Here is a 22334-nt window from a genome sequence, read left to right as displayed (position 1 = left end):
ACACACACACACACACACACACACACACACACACACACACACACACACACACACACACACACACACACACACAGTGTAAGAGAGGGAGGGAGGGAGAATGTTTGAAAGTTCCACAGTGGAGGGAAAGGTCCTGGTGGAGTTGGTTTTACCCTGTACACTATCATTAGACTCCTGTCCCAATTCTACGACCACCCCACCCCCCCGCCTCCCAGCCCTGTCTCCTCACACCGAGCAATACCCCCCAACCCCCCCCCCCCCCCCCCCCCTACTCTCCCATCCCTCACCCACCTCAACCACCCACCTCCACCCCAACCGAAGCCTCCCACTCCCAGCCCCCAAAAACCGCAATTTGTCTTGCCACGGAGATTGATGAGGATAGCTTGGCAGGGTCGGCGCTATCATACTTAGGCCGAGTTTGGAAGTGGAGAGGGAGCGGGGCCGCTGACTGTATAGGCCATCCGTCATACGCTGTGTACACATTTGGTCAGGTCGTCCCTGCAAATCCCCCAGGGCCTTGTAACTCACCAGGGCTGGTGGACGGAGTCCACTCCTCTTTAACCAGTGAATGGCTGGGCGGCAGGAGAAAGAGAGAGTGGGAACTCGGCCTATACGGAAGCCTGAGCCCTGGACCGGAGCCTTCATCCATTTAAAAGTGTCATCGGCTCGAATAAGAAGTTGCCGCGAAAGACAAATGAGGCTGCGTTATAGAGGGTGGGTAGATCGCTGTGAGATGGAGTGGGGTCACTGCTCTCTAAGGCAATGAATAGTGGAAGAAATCAGCGTGGGGTCTGAGACTTCGTTATTCTGCCTGTGTGTGGTGTGTGTGCATCTGTATTTGTGTGTGCGGATGTACTGTAAGTGCAGACGTGTGCTGTGTTTTCCCCCATGATCTGAAATGTTGCAGGATAGTTATGTTTGGCTAAAATCCATTCCCAACTCCTACAGTGCTCATTTTGCAGAGTTGATTTTGAGAGGCATTTGTCAATGAGTCAGGCTTCCGTTCGTCCCAAAATGCACAATGCCAAAACTTCACCTACGGACCTACGGTCTGATTACTTGGCTTTCGTTCATACAAGAACAGAAGATGTGATCTTTGTTGCAAAGATCTGATCTCTTCATTACTGGGAACCAAGGGGAAAAAAGTTCCATGTGGTTTTTCTCTCTGTTTCGAAAGCCATGGAAAAATATATATCTGCAGTTATATATCTAACAGTTAAAATGCAGCTCCAGCACTTTGTACATCTCACCTATCTTCTCAACGCTACAGGCGTTCCTAAAGAGGAATAGTACAGGGGAAGTCTATTTAGAATTCAGACCCCATCCCTTTCAGATGCAGCAACTCCATAAAAACAGCTGGTGTCTAGCTTACAGCGAGTGCTGCCGGGATGGTTTCCTCCAGGCAGAGACTTGAGTGCTCCTGCATAACGGGACAGAGCTACCATGACCCTGAGGGTCAAGGGCTGCGAAAGATGGAGGCATAGAACAAAGTGGATTATGATAAAGTCATTTGTACCACGTCAGAGCACGTTTTGGGTCCAGCAGAGGAAGAAAGAGGATGTTAAAGATGTGCACAGCAAAGAGGAGTCTGTGGACAGGAGCGGCCAATGGCCTTGAGGCGGTTTAGCTCTCAGTCAGGGTTTGCGGACTCGATGTCATGCAACATTTGTCAAGAGCAACATCTGCTGAAAAGATGCTTGAGTGACGGTCAAAAATGTGTTGGCGCAAACGCTGACAGTGTACACTCGGACACATACTCAACTCTCTGTATTCGTGTGAGAGTCAGAGTGGGACCTGGAAAAAGTCTGAAAACCACATTTCTCGACACTACAGACAATTTGTACAACGACAATTTCAATGTCTTAGAATAACTAGTGGGAGAATGCGGGCATGAAAGCGAGCAAAATGGTTTGTGGCTGCATGCATGCATGTGTTTGAATAGGGGTCACTCCTGAACATTCGCCACTACGTACAGAAGTGCACGTGATGGTGAGTGTTTATAACAACTTTCATCTTGGTCTCCCATCTCTCATGTGGATGTGGATATCTTGAACCTTGGACATTAAGGGTCAGTCCCAGTTCACTTAGCTCAATAGAATATATAACTAGAGAGAGGGAGAGTGGACTCCCAAAGGGTACAGTTCCCCAACCCTTCCCCTAATAACATGCAGATGGGCCTCTCTAATGCCTGTTTACATATCTGCGGCATAGTTCATGACTAGAGTAAGCAAAGCCCTAATTATTTTACCCGGCGACAAGACCAATAAAATCAACTTCCCCTTCTCGTTATGGGTGTTTAAGTGTGTCCTTTGATGGCAGAGCTTTGTTTATTTTTGGAAGAGTTTCGTACCCGAGAAGAAAGCAAATAGAAGTAATGACACAGAGACGCTGACAAATGGAGGTCCCAGTGATGGATTCATTTCCTCAATGATGCCTGGGAGGCTAGACAAGTGAAGGCGGTTCAACACGAATGCACATACGCACACTTGTAAACACGAGATCCCGCATAATTGGACTATGGCAGCTCCGGGGTTGATAAGTGCTGTGAACAGACTCACTATATCTCACACAGACTGCTACAATCATGTGTCAACGGAATTCAAGTGCCTTTACTGACTCCACTGAAACAAACACCCTTACAGGAATGTTTCACTGATTGATATGACATTCTTTCTCTCATTTGTGTTTCTTTCTCCAGAATGTTTTGGAGAATCACTCTCCCCGTCCTATTGGCTGGGGTGTTCTGCATCGCCGCGGAGACGAGGAAGCTCCGCCCCCAGGGATCGATCCCATCGCCAAACAAAAGCAAAGGAAACCTCTCCACGGAGCGCCACCACCGGCTGCTGCCACGGAAGCCCGAGGTGCTGTCGTCCAGCCGGGAGGCTCTGGTGGTGACGGAGCGCCGCTACCTCCGCCGGGACTGGTGCAAGACTCAGCCCCTCCGCCAGACCATCAGCGAGGAAGGCTGCCGCAGTCGCACCGTGGTCAACCGCTTCTGCTACGGCCAGTGCAACTCCTTCTACATCCCCCGCCACATGGGCCCCAGCCTGGGCCACGGCCAGAGTCGAGGTTCGGGCTCCGGCAGGAGAGGCCACAACAAGGCCCAGGAGCCATTTCAGTCCTGCTCCTTCTGCAGGCCACACCGGGTCACACAGCTCACCGTGCAGCTAGACTGTCCGGGCCTGCAGCCCCCCTTCAGGCACCGCAAGGTGCAGAGGGTCAAACAGTGCCGATGTATGTCTGTGGACGTGAGTGGCAGCGGGAAACTGTGAGAACGTACTCTGAATGAGACCCTCGAGAGGATTTTGTTCTGTGATGTGACATAAGCGTTCAGATGAACGTGGACAAAATGGTCCACACGTTCATTCTCCAAGGACAGAATTGGCCTCATGTACATTTCGTTTCATTGCACACATGACAGCCTGCCACATAATAAAATGATTTCCACAAGCTGGCACAAGCTTCACAATACAGTGGTGATGCGGGCTGAAGCTTGAACTTTATGAGGAGTTGGCGGCTATGGTGACTGTCTCTAAACCTTTGGTCTTACAATGAATGACAACAGACATTATGGAAGGACAGTGAACAGTGACTGTTGGGAGTCACTGAAGAGGAAGCAGGGAACATGTTGGACATGCTTAGTTTTGCCTCCCTCTTCTCATGATGAAGACAAATTGTTTATAGTTTGTGTCAGAAGTGCAGGAACAGTCATTTCTGAGTTCCTGCATGTTTCTTGAATCCTTTGATTCTTTGTGAACTCGGAGGAGTTATCCAAGAGTCATCCTGAACATTTTACCGACACAAAAAGCAATGGATTGCTGCTTGGAAAGACTTAACAAAATGTTCAATTCCTGAAACAGAGCAAGTCTGGTGAATGACCCTTTTTGATAAACAACATTCTGTGGGTGGGTCTTATTAGATGGCTCATTGAAGTAGCTAGCAAGGTTATAATCAGAAGGAAAACTCCTTGTGGTTTAATTTTTGATCTTTTAGCCCTGTAACTTGACCTTCTATTGGCTTCTCAGAAGATCTGATGTCATGAACACGTTAAAAGGGAAAAGACACAGAAATTGTCCATATACATTTGCCACAAATATACTAGCCAGTAAATAAATTGTATTGGATTATATATAAAGGAGGTAATGCAAAATATATGTGTGTAAGTATGTATGTCAAAAGTATATTAAATCTATTTGATATAAAACAGTTTTGAGTGTATGCATTTCTTGTACTGTTTTGATACTTCATAAACATCAGTACAAAACATGTTACTTAGATTTATTTTATTCTATTATTCAATAAATAGTATATTTTCATGGTTAAAGGCATTTACTGAGAAACACACTCAACCGTTGTTATTGCACTTGGGAGTCACGTGAGATGATACACAGTCAAATCCGGAGTGTCAATTTAACCCATTAAAACCGGGATGTGACGAATAAACAATAAAGGAATGTGATATACTCGCCAGCGAATATTTTGCATCAAAAGAAATTCCTATAGTTGATGCCTCATTCATACAGGTTGATGCCTTTATTCACAGTGTGGAAGCTCAGAAAATAAATCGATCTTGTTCCAAATAGAAATCACGTTGCTTCATCATGTGTAATAATATTAGTGTTCTGTGGATGTATTCAAAACACAAATGGACACTCTGGCTTTGACTGCGTAATGCTCCAGGATACAGGCAAATCATTCGTAACTCTGAGAGTGTGCAAATGTAACCAAACTCTGGTGATTACATTTGTACACTCTCAGAGTTAAATTAACACTGAGGACATCAGCAGAGTTCTCATTCACACAAAAGGGATCAGTAACTACTACAAGATATTACGTATAATATAACATAACAAATACAAAATTGACATACACTGTAAGATCACACTGTTGAAATACATGATCCTTTTGTATGAAAAAAAATTAAAAAGGATACAGAGCCTCGATGAGGATCTTAAGCAGTCTTTGTAAACCGTATTAATTATAGGTAGTATCTATAATTACTACTGTGCTATTAAATGCGTTAAGTATCATCCCACTAGATGAGGCTATACTGTACGATTGTCTCAGCTGTAGAATATTTGTCATGATTCAGCATGTTGTGAAGTAAGACAGGTTCATGTCATTACAGGTACTGTAATATGTTTCTGGCTAATCTTTTTATTTACAGGGCTCACTTGACGACTTACTGTGCTTTAAGGCACTTGCTGTCTGACAGCTGATTTATAGGTTAATAAACGTAAACGCTTGTGTTTCTCTTCACATAGGACTGAATGAGGTGTACAGAGGAAGAGTGTAGTAGTCCATCTTTTATTTTCGGAAAAACATGACTGACTTGACCGGACTTGAAAATTGCAGTAAAGAAGGACCCTGGCTACCCATGGCTTATAAAATACTATGGAAAGGCTGGATATGACTTCATATTTCACATTTTAACAAGCATTACTCTGGCACTGAGCCTGCCTAAATCTAACTAACTTTCAGATGTCTTTCAGGAGCAATCGTAAAGACAATTCCATGGGTCCTATCAAATAGTGGAATGTAAAGCTTTGCACCTGCCCATCACATTCTGGTAAAAATATCCTCTCAGGACCACCTAACAACAAACAGCGGGCCCAGAGCAGTTAAAAAACTAAACCCACAAACGCCACCGTAAAATATTACCGGTCGAGTCACAGGCAGATCGGAGCGAACCTCTCTGGCTCGTGCAAACGCACTTGGCGATAGTAAAGCCTCCGCTTCAGATCTTTTGACCCAACTTGGCTTTCTGTGGAGAAAAGAACAAGGACAGGTTGGAGTTATTTATAGCAGCGAGCCCCGTCAGTCATCTTAACATGTCAGCACACAGCCAGGCATTCTGTTTCTCCAACACACTGACAGGTGTCGGTGTGGTATGGAGGCGGCGAGGTGAGGAAGACATTTTGCTTTGATTCAACAAGAACGAGTGGAAGGAACAGGGGTGCGAGGATTAGGCATTATGGAGAAACAAAGTGGGCACACACAGGATTTGAGGATAAGAGAAAGAGGAACGGAGACGTACTATTCCAGTTGCGTGTTTGGGTTTGACATTGTAAGCGGCCTTCTCCCTCGCCTGCTTGAAACACTCCTCTGCCATTTTGACCCTGGAAGAACATTGTCATCAGTCACTTACTTAGCACACACACACACACACACACACACACACACACACACACACACACACACACACACACACACACACACACACACACACACACACACACACACACACACACACACACACACACACACACACACACACACACACACGAAGATGATCCCTAGACTAGAGTGTCGAAATGTTGTCATGTTTTGCCAATAAAGTGGTGCTTCTCCATGTACTGTAATAGCTGGAGTGCAGGCTCTATTTCTCTCAAGCACCCATTGTGAGTATATATTAATATTAAAGTTTTGAGTGCACGCACGCACGCACACACACACACACACACACACACACACGCACACACGCACACACGCACACACGCACACACGCACGCACACACCCCTCAATTCAGGTCCAACAGTGAGACTGTTCAGACGTTGGCCATGTGTTGGTGGTGTTTGGACAGGAGGAAGTTATGTCTCATCACTTGCTATTCGAAATGACGCACTCTAGTTTACTACTGCACAGACGGAGCCAGAAGTGTCACTAGTCATTAGCCTTACAAAGGAAAAATAATCAGTGTATTGGCATCCGGTTAACTGTGACTAACAACACAAAAATGTGTATATCTACATTAAAGGGGAGTGACAATACAGTAATTGGACATAAAATGTGTTTGTGTTGCGTGAGTGCCTGCCTCGGCAACACAGGTGCAAACGTATTTCAGTTAATTCACTGGCAGAGAGAGAGAGAGAGAGAGAGAGAGAGAGAGAAATTGGGATGTTGGCCTAAAACAAAGGGCAAAGAGTTAATAACTACAAATTTCTTTTCATACTTTCCTACAGAATAAGCAAAGCTCATGACATTATGTTTTTCGTTACAAATACATATCTTCATTCCATCTTCATTCGGCATAATGGACCAATTAGCTGGCTGTTGACATAAGCAGTAGTATCTTCAGACCCATCGAACCACTGGAAGCTAACTGGATCCCGCATGTGTTCTTTTCATTACCGGGGTGAAGCGAACGATTTGGGTCATTTCAACCGTGTTCCCTCCATGAATTTGAATGACTGATAGAATCTTCAGTGAGCACGAGATGGACTCAATATTTTTTAACCGCTTAAAACCTGGCGTCCCTACTTTGGGCAAATGTATATATTTATAATTTATATTTAAAACCCCTGCCTGTTGTTGTTTGAAAAACAAATGAATGTATAAAAATTATTCCTTATATACTGTATGTTAACTTCCATCTTTGGAAGAGAGAATTAGCAGGCTGCCGCTATGGTATGCTCACTGTTTTGTCTCTTTGTCTGACTCTCTTCAATACAGCAATTTATTGATTGTCCTTTGGCTCGTCTCTGTCTTATTTTGGTTATGGATTTATCCATATCCATATTTATATAAGTTATTATTTACTCTTATCTATCATACCACATGATTCATTGTGTAACTTAGTAGATTGGCTATTTCCACTATTTGTCATATTAAGTATTAATATAGGGTTTAACTGATCTGATGCATAATGTAAAATTCCAAATGTAGTAACTTTTAGAATTATTGTTCTTTTGGTTTGTTTATAAGGTCATATAGTAGTCACCTGTGCCCAAGGACAATAAGCCCCTTAATCTGTCCTGTTAGGCCTAAATAAATAAATGGCCAGGCCACTAGATCTTCAAGTCTATTTATCTGCCAAGTCATCTGTCTTTTATTATTTTGTTACCATTTTTGTTGCTAGTGTTACTTCATTATCTGTACATGTTCTCACCTGTATCTTTGTTTCATAGTGAAGCTGCCATGATGAGTGAATTTCCCCTGGGATAAATAAAGATCCCCCTTCCCCCTCTTTGCCCTCGGGTTCCTGTCTGTCTGCTATCATATCTTAACTCATACCTCGCGATCCCCGTAGAGACCGTAGATTTCCCGCTGTACCGCGCTGCCATGCCCGTAGAGCCCGTAAAGTTTAATTAGCTTTAATCATTATGAAAGGATTAAAAGTATTAGCGCAGATTTTCGCTGATTCTGGCTCTTTAGGCCCGCCCCCCTAACTGTATCCGGTCATTTCCGGTCTGGACCGGATCCAGCTTTCCGTATCCAGTCTGAGCCTGGGCCATAGTCCCGCCTCCATTGGTTTACAGTGTAACAAAAGAGAAAGCTACTCGGCGATGGAACGCTCGTTTTTCAATCGGATTTTTGCGTTTGGAAACTTTGATCCAGTCTCTACACGCCTGGATTATGATCCCCGCACATATCGTGCGTTTTGTGCGCGAACGTGTCCACGTGTTACCATAGCGCACAGTTGGCTTTTTTCAATGCTTTTTCATGTAAACACTGGCTGATAAGCAGAGATACAGCGTGGCAACGGATATGTCTTTTTCAATGGGGTTTTTTGTATTCGAAAGCTTGTCACCGAGTCTACACGTCTACTAGATGAGTCGCGCACAGATTGTGCACGATGCGTGCGCGTGCCCACGCTAAAAGGTAAGGACAATTTGGCAGCTGCTTACTACAGCTATGTTTAAAATGGCAGAGAAAAAGTTAATAAAAGAGCAAAAACTCTGGGATGGGATTCAATCCAAGTCCAGCTTGGTCATGACATTTTCAAACAAAGAACTGTACTAAGCACAATAATATGTTGTATTCAACCTCAATATCAATATTCCGCCTCTGCAACATCTGCTCACCGTTCCTTTAACATCCGCTTGTTCTCCTTCTTCCACTGTTCTTTGAAATCGCTGGAGAACTCGTGCCAGACAGAGAACAAGGTGTTTGGAGAGACCTCTTTCTCGCCCCCCTTGGGCTTGACAGAGAAGAACACGCTCAGCCCCAAGAAGCTGAGGATAGAGAACAAAAAAAGAAAAGCACACAAGACCAAAATATTACAACATGAGCTTACACAGAGTCATTGTGAAATCTGGCAGCTTTATACCAATATGGAAAATGTGAAAGCTAATCTCAGGATAATGTTTTTGTATAATATGCGGTTTTGTTTTTTTTCCAGGCTCATTGTACAGTAGTAATATGTAAAAATGCACACCGAAGATGACTGAGCATTTCAGGGCAAAACACGGATTGTATTGTCTGCCAATTTGAGGGCTAAAATTAAACCTATTTGCACTACTTTACAAGCATATCTCAGTGTTATGTTTGTGTGTCTGTGTATGCATTTTCTCATGTGAGCATCTGTGATAGATATCGGCTGGTTTACAAATTAATTTAAAGATGACTTTTTTTAGCTTACAGGACTAGCTGACCCTCAAGGAGGTCTGGCACTTATTTGCACAATTAGTTTTTCACAAAACTACACTTAAGTCAATACAATAATTGATCTCAAACACTGACCCATACAACCAGCTCCAACAATACATCTGGTATCAGACAATCATGAATGACACCATCGGAAGAAATACATGATAATTTAAGTCAGTGGTGTTATGCTATATACGTAGTATGATGTGCCGATCTTTTTTGAAAGAAAGCGTAGCCCTCTACAAACCACTTCATCCACTGAAAACGCGGTAGCGCATCTCCAAGACCACGCGCAGGTAGATTATCGTATCAACGCTGACATGCTTCTGTGACTCAAAGCTGCACTGCATGGGTCTTTGGTTATAATTATGTCTTTATAATATACCATAAATCTGAGACCTGACTGCAGGCGTTACACAGATTACAAACACCCCCAAATTGAAAACATGACAAATAACAAAAACCTCTTGTACTGTATTGTGCTGGCTGCAAGAGTTGTGAGCTGTTATGACAGGAAAAGGACATCCAATGGAATACAACCAACATGAAGACTGTCAATCATAGGTGTGTTCCTACATCACACTGATTTGGTACAGTACATAGAACAACAGTACTGTAGAGCAGATGAATTGCATTTGAAAAACTGCTGTTATTTGTACTTTGTTTATATGTATGTGTACTTTCACAATGGAAAGGCACAATTGTGTTGTTTGTATTTTAAGTTAGATTTAAATTGTTTTTACCAACTGTGATTGCAAAGTTACACAGCTCTGTTTACACATTTCTTTATTCTAGTAGGGCAACAGTATATTATGTCATGCTTGCTTTGGCAATGTAAGCATAATGTTTCCCATGCCAATACCACTAAAGCCCCATTAAATTGCATTGAACTGAATATATGACATTTCTTTATACCCCCATCAATCTGAGCATTGACTGGCTAATGGTTTTTATCACGTCTTTGTGATATACCATCCATCCATCTTTATAACTAGTTAACATTTCTGTAGTTGTAGTGTAGTTGTTGACACAATTGAGCAGCCTGAAATGTAAGCTTTATGTAGTAATAAATAAACAAACTGCAGATATAGGTGGATGGATGAAACATCTGCTTTAAATAAATAAGTAAGTAAGTAGGGTTTTTTATGTTTTATTTCATTTTTGGTTAATTAGTTATGTTTGTTTTAAAAGTGTCAATCACAGTTTACAATTATTAGAGGCCCAAAACACTACTTTCAATCAATGGCAAAATAATAAAGATACCCATTTTGTTGCGTTAACACATTTGTTTTAACAATACAGTATACTTCTGCCACTACAGTATGTACAAATGCATGTGTGCTGTGCTGTAGGCTATGTCTTCATGTGTTTGCAGCAGGGCACACATTATGATGCAAGTTGAAACAAATTGACCCTTACAGGTAGGATTCAGTGTACATTTGTCCACACTCAGAGGTAAATGAACACTCAGGATTTCACAGTGTGAACAGGCACAGGGACAGCAGATAAACACATTGAGCAGTGAGGGTGCGTGTGCGATAAGAGCGAGCTCCAGTGAAAGTGACAAATGCTGTGGCCCTCGGAGGTTGATCAATACAGTGGACAGGTTGGGTTCTCTTTGTTTGGAGTGCGCTACAGGAACACATTCCTAGCCAGTGTTAACAGAAGCCTGGAGCCAAGGCTGTCTACTCTAGCTCTGCTTAGATAAACAACGCAGACACCACACAAGGGGCCTCTCGTCTACCTTAACGGGCCCACCGTGACGACCTCCACCTATACCGTGTAACTGAAATAACCCGGAGACCTGTAAACGTCGACTAAATGGCTAGAGCATACATATCCTTAGTGGCTTTTAGAACATGAATTATGTTCAAGACAGCAAGAATTACATTCTATTGTCAGCAAAGCATTTCATTCTAGCGTCAGCAAAGCTCAACCCAGGCTTATCACCCCCCAACCCCGCCCTCAGTGTACATGCACACTAGGGCATTCACCAAATATTTGAATATTTGAATATCAAAGTCACTATTCGATGTTGTTCGATGTTTAAATTTAATTTGGGGGGTCTCGTGACCCCCCAAATAAACATATTTGAACTGGGGACCCTCACCCTGACAAGCACTTGGAATTGTAGGCATTACATTTAATGTGACTCGGTTCCACAGATAAATATTGTGAAAATAGCAGATCTACATGCTCACGTAGATCGGCTATTTTCACAATGTTCACCTCTTGCTTACTTAATATTTGACTGTTTGGCCAGTCCTGTCGAATATTCGACTATTCGAATACTTTGAGGTTGAATAATTTGAATACTAAAAATCACTATTCGTGAATGCCCTAATTCACACTGGCACATGACATTTTGCGTATCAAGACTGCACAGTCACACAAACATATGCAAACAACGTAAATGTACACGCATGGATAATATTTAGCACTTCAAGTGCGATGACCAATCTAACTATTTTTACTATACTATCTTTATTATTTCTGCTATTACATATTATTTGTTAAAGTTTATTATTGCTGTCACAACGGGTCAAGGCGATCTTGAATCTCGTGTTATTTCCTATTGCACAAAAACATTAACATTTTGAAAGTTCCATGGAATGAATAACTCTCTTACGTCTTTTGAGTGTCGGACAGCTGTTGCTCCCGAGCCTCCAGCTCCGTTTTGGCTGTAAAGGAGGAGACATTTTGATTAGAGTACAGAAGTCCATACCTGTGAATGCAGGATGGGGCACACACTGTAAGATCCTGAGTGTTCATTACTAACTATAAGAGGGTCCATTTGGTTCTTAATATAAAATTGAACCAAAATGAACACTGTCGTGTGAAATACGTATGTCTTCCACCTGCAGCATGTACAGTATAGTATATACTATACATTATAGTATGATGTAAAGTACCGTATACTGTATTATAGCCTATTAATTGCAACTACATTTAATATTACTGTATATCCTATTCTATGGTCCTTCACTACGCTATTGTCACTTTGAGTATACTGATGCCGTTTTAATTACTCATTACGTTTTTATTACCTTGTATGTATGTTGGACATTACTTATGCTGGACATAACAGGTCCAGGTGAGTAGGCGACAAATAAAAAAAATAATGAATCTTGTACAATAGAACACAGCAGCATTAAGCCTGAATTACACCTCATTGTACGATGGTGTCACAAACTCAATCTTTCTACAGTACAAGCTCACAATGCGGTGTGATGCGCCGCGTTGCGAGCTTATGGATATGTGGATATCTTGTCATGCTGCCGCACGATGGCATATAAATGAAGCTCTACTCATGTCAACAGTGTTTAACAAGGTCAGCGATGTGCCACTACAGGTTATTCAGTCTCACATCGTCTACTGTTACACAACTGACAAATGAGTACTGCAGATTGCAGGACAAGAGTGCCTCTTTGTGTAGGGTTACATCAAATGGATAAGAGTGTGTGTGTGTGTGTGTGTGTGTGTGTGTGTGTGTGTGTGTGTGTGTGTGTGTGTGTGTGTGTGTGTGTGAGAGAGAGACAGAGAGACAGAGAGAGAGAGAGAGAGAGCAGGGGGGAGAGAGAGAAGCAGATGGAGAGAGAGGGAGGAAAAAAAAGAGGCACTATGGTGCGCACCAGTAGACGTTTCCAGCACTTATCTCGGTGGGTCATCAGGATCATTTGACTGTGTTATAAATTATGATATAAGAGGACAGCAGTCGACTGTGACAGACTCAGTCAAGAAAATGCCAGAGGGGAACCGCTGGCCAATTTTCCAGATTTCCTCTAAAATGCCATAAAGATATGTCATCATGTCAATCCAGCTTTAGTTTATTTCCTTTCCTTATTCTGGGAAAACAATACCGATTTCTGAAACGGTCGTACTGAGAGTTTGTCTGTGCCGACTTATACCTGCATACACTCGCCGTCCGGTATGCCGGTCAAAAGGTTTTGCGCTAAACTCTTTCCCAGTTTGCCTGCAGCCTTCACGGCAGCAAATACGTAAACCGCCGCCACCACCGCCTCAAACCGCCAAATGATCAGCATTGACCCATGGCCTCGATATAGACAGCTATGACAGCAGGCGGGATGGGGAATCTTTCCTGGCGTGGATCTCCGGTCCACTCTTATCCCGGGAATATCTGATGGCTCTGTGTAATTGAAGCCAGAGTCACTTCTAAGGATTTCTGACATATCGGCAGGACCATCAATTGCTGTTGCCGGGCACTAAATCCCTCTCTAGCTAATGCTCCTCTCTCTCTCCCTCTACCTATATGCTTATCAATAATGGTAGAATAGAAAATAAAATGGATAAGGGCGTCTGGAAATTATCTTAACATTAGGATCAAGTTTTTCCCCCCTCTTGGAAAGTGATCTAAGACGCTTTTGGTGAACCTGACACTGTCCCAGTAGGATATTCGACTGGAAAAGATATTCTCGTGAGGCGAATACAAATACAAACCAATTGATGTAGATGAATTCTGACAGAATTCAACAAACCTTTATTTGGCTCATTAGCCCCATGACAACAGCCGGCCTACTGGTGTTGACATCCTGCCCGGCCAGGGCGGTAATCAGTGAAAAACAAAATCGAGTACGCTACCAGCCTTAGTAATCTTTATGTCCATCAGAAACAGATTATCACATGGCCAATGCTCTCCCTTGCTAGTCGCAGAGGCTCCATCAAAGCCTCGCATGCATGAGAATTTGCGAAGCGAGCGGGGAAAATCGAGCTAGACCAAACAGCGGAGCTCCAACAAGTCCGCTCCCACTGTTATTCTGTGGTTGGTTTCATGGTCAGAAAATAAACAAGGAGTGGTCGAATCTGTGGAGCCAGAAACTATTTAACCCAGTTTTCTTTTTTTACTGTATTTCTTTTTTCCCCCTTCTTTTTTGGGGGAAATTACAGAAATAACAAAAATAAGACATTTTTGGCTGTTGTTCTGTTTTTTGCCACAGCAACAGAGGCACCCAGAGAATTCCTGTCTGGAGCCTTCAGAGTCATATGTTCACATTACACCGCTTAGACTGTGCTCTCACAGGACAAACCTCATCATTTGCATCAAAGGAAGAGCTCCCATATTTCTCAGAGGGAGGGAGGGAGAGAGAGAGAGAGAGAGAGAGAGAGAGAGAGAGAGAGACAGACAGAGAGACAGAGAGAGTTGGGAGACAGGCTTTCATCTATACACTTCCTTTAAAACTGAAACTCAAGGACAGTGAGTGATACGGCGGGGAGCACATATGCTCCACATTACGCTCTCATTTGAATACAAAAGCACTTGGAGAGGGGGCCCGTATGCTGGGTCCTTCAAAAAGATTGGTCACAGTCAACTGAATGTAGCCGGACCTCAAAGCCGACGTAACACAAAGAATGACATTTGTGCGTGTTATGTTAAAGCAAGCATAACAAACTGAGTCCTACACCTTTGAAGTGGATCACAATATCCCAATATTGTTGTAAACGTCAGATTGTGGAGATGAAAGCGGCCTTGTGAGATGTTTGGTAGACATGACAGATACACACTGCTGCATTTGAAAAAGACCACCACATTGCTGAGCACAAATTCACCATGGAGGCGCTTTTCCGCGAGTGATGTTACAGTATACGCATCCAGAGTTAAAAGTGGAATTGTGCAATATTCCTGATCATCACAAGGCCTGAAAGGTTTGAAAGGTTTTATTGAGACATAACGCTACTGGCCAAATATGTGCACATGCCGGCCTTCCATGTTGTTGTTTTCCCCTCGCTTTCTAAAATCCAGCCCAACTGTAAGCTCCCCTCTCTGGAGGGAGCTCCTCTGGCGGGCGCCTCTCCCCTAAGTCCTGCCAGATTTGTTGAAACACCTTGGAACCTCCCTTACTCTTTAAACTCTCATCACCCCCTCCCATAACCAAGATTCCCTCTATACTGTATTCTATACTAGTGTTTCTCAAACTTTCAAATTTTCCCTTAACTCTGACAGGGAGGTCAGAGTGGGCTACACTGTCAGAGTTACAGAGGTGTATGGGTCAATTTAGACACCCCTAAAGGAACCCACAGAGTCCCTGGAATCCACTTTGAGAACCACTGTTCTATACGATTATTTCTAAATGCACGTTGCTTGAATGGTGCATGGTAAAAAAGATTCATATACCAACCTATACACTTGAAGCAACATGATAAGATAACGAAACAGCCTGCCGGAAGTAGCCAAGTTTGTCTGACTTTCACTACCATTGTCTGTGTGTTTCACTCATTGTTTGATGGACAGGAAATGGGCAGCCAGGGGGAAGTGACGCAGTGGAGGGGGAGAGTTGCCTTGTTAGCTTGCTTGTTTGAAAATACAATGGCTTGTTATGTACTGTACTTCCTCTTGCTTACCAGTAGGTGCTGCATGTAGTATTACACAATGCAGCTTTAAATAGTATAAATAAAAGTACACAATGAGCAACGAGGGATTTAAATGCAGCCGAGACGGTGTCTTGGTCCTGCCTTAATGATGGCTGCTGAAGCGATCTGGGAGAAGTAGGCGATAACTGATGACAAACACACCGTGTAGGTGGAAAGGAAAACAAGCATGGTGGACAGAGGGGGAGTACTCTGGAGGTAGATTCATCATAAACTCTACACTCTCCACTCTCCTCCATTCCACCACTAATACATCATCCCTGTTTTAACAGTCCTCCTGGTCAAGGCCTCACTCCGAGGTGTTTATTTGATTCCCTGATATTTGGGGATGGAAAGAAAGTAAGGGTGAAGAAGGGAGTCACCTCCAAATCTCTCCTCCGGTATCATTAACCGCATTGGGGAAATGGGAGTCCAGGACAACAAACCGAGGCAGAAAAAGTACAAAAAGTCACAGGAGAAGATGGGAACAGGACCTACAACGCTCAGTGAAGATGAATGGTGCATCGTACAAGTCAAGAGTTTATCGCGGTTAACACCACTTTTCTTCCTTTGCCCTCAGTTCTTTCCACAGTCAGTTCAAACTGCAGGGAGATGGGTTCATGTTCGGCCATCCTGGATCCACCTCTGTGGCAGCCCACAGACACAAGTTCCTTTTTATAAGGCAGAGATCAAGATAAAAAGCCACCGCTACCAAGTGCAGTTGCAATCCATCACTGCAGGTAGACGATCTTGAAACAATGGCTGTGAGTTATTCAATACACCCCAGGGTAAACAGAAATCCCTATGGAAACAACAGAGCGTATATCACCCAGGGAAGCAATGGGAGACAGGCTTGGAAAGGAGGGCGAGGCGGAATCTTCAGAAGACTTATGGCGCGTTGATTGATGACCAACTTCAGATGCTCTCACACCATAGAGGGATTGTGTGGCCTCTCTAAGGTATCAGTTATTCTTTATGGCAAGTGTATAACAATACAGATCAGCTGGGTGCCTCTCAACATGAATTTCTAACAGCTCTGCATTTGTCATTTAAGGGATTCTGAACTGACAGGCACATAACTCCGGAATCTTACATGTTTCGAAAAGACACAGCCTTAATCTGTGGCATAAATGATCTAATAAGACCAGTTATATTCAGCATGTTTACATACGTGTCATAATTTGATCATACCCCGATTAAGGCCAAACAGCAGTTATAGCAGTTCATGTTACATGTGCTTACACAATGAGTCTGCCGTCAGCACTGCAGACTCACTCCCCAATGTCTACCTCAGTCTGAAAACCCACCTCTTCAGACTCTACCTACAGTACAGTGGTGCTCACTTCTTGCTGCCTATTTTTGGATACATGCTAGTTACAGTATACTGCAGAGATTTATATTGGTTAGTTGTTCACTGCAGGATCTTTACTTTTTATTGCGACCGTCAGGTCGCACTTACTATCAAAACCTCTACAATTTATGCCCTAAAATCACGCAAATCGGTACACAGTATGTCTACACTCATCTCATCAACATGGATCTGTCCCATTTAGCGCCACCTTCAGGCCGATTTTTTAAAACACATCTTTGGACACTACTCCTACAGATTTGGCCCTAAAATCACGCAAATCGGTACACACTTGCTTTACACTCAAGTCATCACCATGGATCTGTCCCATTTAGCACCACCTTTGGGCCGATTTTTTAAAACACATTTTTGGAAACTGCTCCTACAGATTTTGCCCTAAAATCACGCAAATCGCTACACAGTATGTCTTTACTCAGGTCATCAACAGGGATCTGTCCAATATAGCGCCACCATCAGGCCGATTTCTTCTAACACATTTTTGGACACTGCTCCTACAGATTTTGCCCTAAAATCACGCAAATCGGTACACAGTATGTTTACACTCAGCTCAACAACATGGATCTGTCCCATATAGCGCCACCGTCAGGCCGATTTTTTCAAACACATTTTTGGACACTGCTCCTACACATTTTGGCCTAAAATCACGTTGCGACCTGACGGTCGCTTATCTCCCGATTAGGGAGTCTTACTGGTGTTATATACAGTGTGTATGTTATTTAGTTTAGTTTCTATACTGTTTGCTTGTCAACAAATTCTAAGAGTTATTCAGATTGCGTGTTGTTTAGACAGGTTTGAGGTTTACATGGTATCCTTGTGTTACTCTGTTGAACTTAAATGTCATAATGTGTTACATTTTCAATTAAACAAGTTATCTTTTATATAATCTTTCACAATAACCATTCCACACAAATGTGTTTTTGACAACTCTATTAAACACTATTTTTATTGTGTATGCCCACAAGTGTACAAGTGTGCCTTTCATTGTTTTCTTCATACTCTATTTACTTGACCATTACCCTTTCATTTGTTGACTTGGCTTCAAGCCATTTACATTGTTCTGGACAATTGTAATTCTAATCATCTTTATGTGCGTTAGGTCCCCAATCGCAGGAAGCATAAGCAGTAAGCATGCTCAATCTGTTGACTTACTCAAGCACTTAAACATCTTTTCTTTCACACATGTAAACCATTACCAGATAGAGAGGGCACCGAATTCAAAAAAACTGCCTCCCAGTACAACAAACTGATTACTAATGACAAAACCATGTAAACTGGTTATAACAATAGTTGCATTAATTCGACACATGTAAATAATTGAACCAATTTATTGCCATAACCTGCACAGTAATTGGGATATTGATATGATGTAAACACCGGCATTGAGTTTTATGATTGTGAAACTGGGCTCACCTTGGCTCAGAAACTCGTCCATCTTGTGCTTGAACGGTTGCAGGTTTTCTTCAGAGGACACCGTACACACTTTCACTGTTTCAGCTGAGCAAGCTGCAAGAACAACCAAAGATCATGAGAAGAGAAATCCTGCTGATGGTGCAATAGTAGTGTTGCATCCAGCATGAATGTTGGCATCTATAACATTTGTATCTTTTATGTATTCTATTATCAAAATCTAAGAGTCTACATTTTCATGAGAGACAAGTCCATATTTTTCTACACACTGGTATTTTGTCCTACTAATTCAGGGGTCTTCAACAGGGGGTCCGGGACCCCTACGGGTCCTCAGAATTACTACAGGGGGTCCTCCAGATCCCTGTGTGATAGAGGCTTTTCTTCTCCTTTTTTAGATTAAACGCTTGAACTCTAGCGACCATATCCTGAGAACTTTAGCACAAAAATAGCAGATCTACAAGCTTACAATGCCTCACGCTGCAAGGCGTTGTGAGCTTGTAGATCAGCTATTTTCGGCAAAGAGGTTTGGTGTAGAGGGGAAAATGAACAGACTAAGTACAGAGTGATAGGTCAGGTTTATTAAGTATTGACGGTTCAAGTGGTTAAATATCTGGAAACACAAATTTAGATGAACCCAAAATACACTGATGATTTTGCTGCGATGAAACTAAACTATATGGTATCTATGAGTTGTGGGGGTCCCTGCTTCATCTCTCTCTCAACTAAGGGGTCCTTGGCCTGAAAACGTTGAAGACCCCTGTACTAATTGATAGAACCCTTCTGAATAAGAACAGCATGATGTTGACCCATCCCACTTCCACACCAGAGGCAGAAGATGGCCCGAGGAGCGAGGTAGGCTCGTGCTTTGATCCCCGGAGAACTCCGGAGTCACGCTCTATCTGTAGCCATGATGGATCCCGAACTCGCATGCTAAAGACCTCTGAGGCGAGGGGGGCCACGAGGGGCTAAGGAAACGGGGAATGGGGGAATGAGGAGGTGGGGACTGGGTGAATGGTAATTGGGAGACCATATGGTACCTCCTCTGAAGGTACAGAGCAACGCTAGCTCCACTGCAGCGCTACTGTCCTTCAGGTTGGCCGCCTACTTAACCGAGCCCCCCTCGGGCAGCTGTCATCGACGAGTGCGTCTGCTAGAGCACTCAGCTGGCTTCTCGGGGTAATGGGCTAGCTAGAGCATGTGATGATGCGTTTATGTAGGGCCATCATGCGCCACTGCCACTGGGGGCAAAGCGGACGCAGGTCCACGTCCCTCACGGGCCACTCCGCTTTTATGAATTGCAAATAATGAGCAGCCAAATGATTGATTGAAGTGGGAGAAAAACAATATTTGGCGAGACAACACGGATAAGAGACCTGATTGGTTTAGCAGTGCAGATACATAAAATGTGATAGAGAACAGACCCGGCTTGGGGAATTATTCTCGATCGAAAAGCAAGCATGCAGATACTCGCACATGGGTATGCACTTTGTATTGCGAGCGCATGGACACGTGCGCACCGCACATGCACTCGCACACAGACACACACACACCGGAACATACACAGTAAAATCCTCAGTGTTCATTTATCCATTTGTAACGCCGATAGTATAAAAATGTAACTAAATGGACCCTTTCGAGTCCATTTGGTTACATTTGTACACTCTCTGAGTTAAATTAAAACTGAGGATTTGACGGTGTACATTAGCTTTTTACCACCTGTAGGCCCCTGAATGGCTGGAAAGTGTTGGAAGTGCTGAGTGAGCCGAGACTGAATAATGCATGTATTTCTCCAAGGCCTCATTCATTAACTTGCGCTGATTTTTCTTTTTCTCCCCTTTTCTTTTCTTTTTTGCCTTCACCGATCAGCTTGGCGTTTTCTGACCATAATCTGATTTCCACATCTACTGAGCTTTACTGCTGAATACACAGGTATTTACACACTTCTTCTGAGGTCCTTGCAGTACTACTAAAACACAAGCATTTACACACTTGTTTGTAGTGGTGGAAAAAGTACTACATTTTTTACATCCTAGTCCGGAATTCAAAATCTACCTGAGTTAATGTACAGAAGTATCGTTGGGTGATACATGTGACAGTCTCAAACTGATATGGCAAAGGGATCTGGGTGTGGATATTGAAGATGAACATTGGAAAGGACTTATAGCAAATGCAGGACAAGGGATCAGAGAAGCAAGGGGAAAATGTATTCAATATAAAATAATTCATAGATATTACTACACACCAACTAGATTACAGAAAATGGGAATTGCAGAGAGTAATACATGTTGGAAGTGCAAGGAAGAAGTTGGCACGTATATCCATATGATTTGGGAATGTCGCATGGTGTATCCTTTCTGGTGTACAATTCTTGATTACCTATCAAAATGGTTGGGATTCACCATACCCCCACTACCACTGCTCTGTCTTTTAGGAGACAGGACAGTGGTCCCTGGGTTAAATAAAAAAGCTTTTGTAATAGTAAAGGTTGGACTGGTCACAGCAGCCAGAATCCTGCTGCGGAACTGGAAAACCCCAAGAACCCCTGTTTTTAAAGAGTGGAACGAGGAGATTATCAAAATCACATCGTATGAGTACATGCTGGGAAGAGTGAATGGTATGGGAAAGATGAAAGAGATATGGGATAGTTTTCTAACATATATGACACTTATTTGAAGATGTGAAGAGGTTCCTACTTTTATTTCCTTTGTATTATTTCCTTTGTATTTCTATTTTTGTATTATCTTGGACTGACTGTATATGTTTGTACCTGTTGTTGTGCTGCACTGTACCACCCATTACCACTTTTTGTATTAAGAAGAAAAAATAAAAAACATTTGAATTATAAAAAAAATGTACAGAAGTATCAAAATCTTTTTAAAATAGCCGATCTACAAGCTCACAATGCATCACATCACGACACATTGTTAGCTTGTAGATCGGTTATTTTCAAATGGCCGAAATATAGTTATATTTAGTAATATTAGTTTTCAAATAATTGTAGTGGAATAAAAGTACAATATTTGCCTCTGAGAAGTACTGAATATTGAAAATACTCTAGTAAAGTAACAACAAATACAATTGTACTTAAGCACAGTACTTCAGTAAAATGTACTTAGTTACTTTACACCACTGGCTCTTTGTAGTACTGATACACAAGTATTTACATACTTCTGCTTGAGATACTTGCAGTACTGATATACTGTATAAGTATTTACACACCTCTGCTGAGATCCTTGTAGTGCTGATACACAGGCTTTTACAGAAACTCACCAAACCCAGGCTCTGAACACTGCACAGCTGGCCAAATTCTATATGAAACTCAACAAAATACATTTTAATCAACTACTCAATATGAAGATGTGCTCATAATGAGCATAGTATGGCTGCCGGTCTGCACGAAGGGCTTAACACACCACAGTGCCATAAAATAAACCAAATTAAGCTGGCGACTGGGCTTTTTTTTCGCCTTTATTTGTTTTAAAGCCAAGGGGATCACACACGCTTTATCCAGAGAGACATGGAGGAATTTTCCAGAGTTCTCTTCAAAACATCCATATAATATCTCTCGCGCGCGCGCACGCACGCACGCACGCACGCACGCACGCGCGCGCACGCACGCACACGCACACGCACACGCACACGCACACGCACACACACACACACACACACACACATCCCTTCCAGGGTCAGCGAGGTGACTCAGTGGAGCTTTAGGAGGCTCCTCGCCAGGGGCGTCAATTGGGTATGGCAGGGGTATGCAGCTGCCATACCCTGGGTCCAGGGGGGGAAATAAAAGTTACTTGTAAATATGTAAATATGTTGTTAAAT

General features: G+C 42.9%; 2 protein-coding genes across 2 annotated transcripts in view; one reads left to right on the top strand and one right to left on the bottom strand.

Moving 5' to 3' along the window:
* Positions 1-2696: 2696 nt before the first annotated feature.
* LOC308297616 (gremlin-2-like) lies at positions 2697-3269 on the top strand (the record flags this gene model as incomplete). Its single annotated transcript, XM_080741125.1, has 1 exon — positions 2697-3269. One exon carries the CDS (start codon positions 2697-2699, stop codon positions 3267-3269), a length of 573 nt encoding a protein of 190 aa, XP_080597251.1.
* A 2021-nt stretch (positions 3270-5290) lies between these two features.
* Positions 5291-22334, bottom strand: part of fmn2a (formin 2a) — a gene marked incomplete at its 5' end in the record, with an annotated part of 77551 nt that continues 60507 nt past the window's right edge. Inside the window, 5 exons of the mRNA XM_080740697.1 lie at positions 5291-5761; positions 6035-6116; positions 8803-8952; positions 11997-12048; positions 18510-18602. Coding sequence (XP_080596823.1) covers positions 5735-5761; positions 6035-6116; positions 8803-8952; positions 11997-12048; positions 18510-18602 — 404 coding nt within the window. The 3' untranslated portion in view covers positions 5291-5734. The remainder of the gene's footprint in view (positions 5762-6034; positions 6117-8802; positions 8953-11996; positions 12049-18509; positions 18603-22334) is intronic.

Source organism: Nannobrachium achirus (assembly GCF_963921795.1).
Source record: "Nannobrachium achirus genome assembly, chromosome: 13".
Lineage (NCBI taxonomy): Eukaryota > Metazoa > Chordata > Actinopteri > Myctophiformes > Myctophidae > Nannobrachium > Nannobrachium achirus.
The sequence above is the reverse complement of the archived record's forward strand: the minus strand, read 5'-3'. Positions and strand labels throughout refer to the sequence as shown.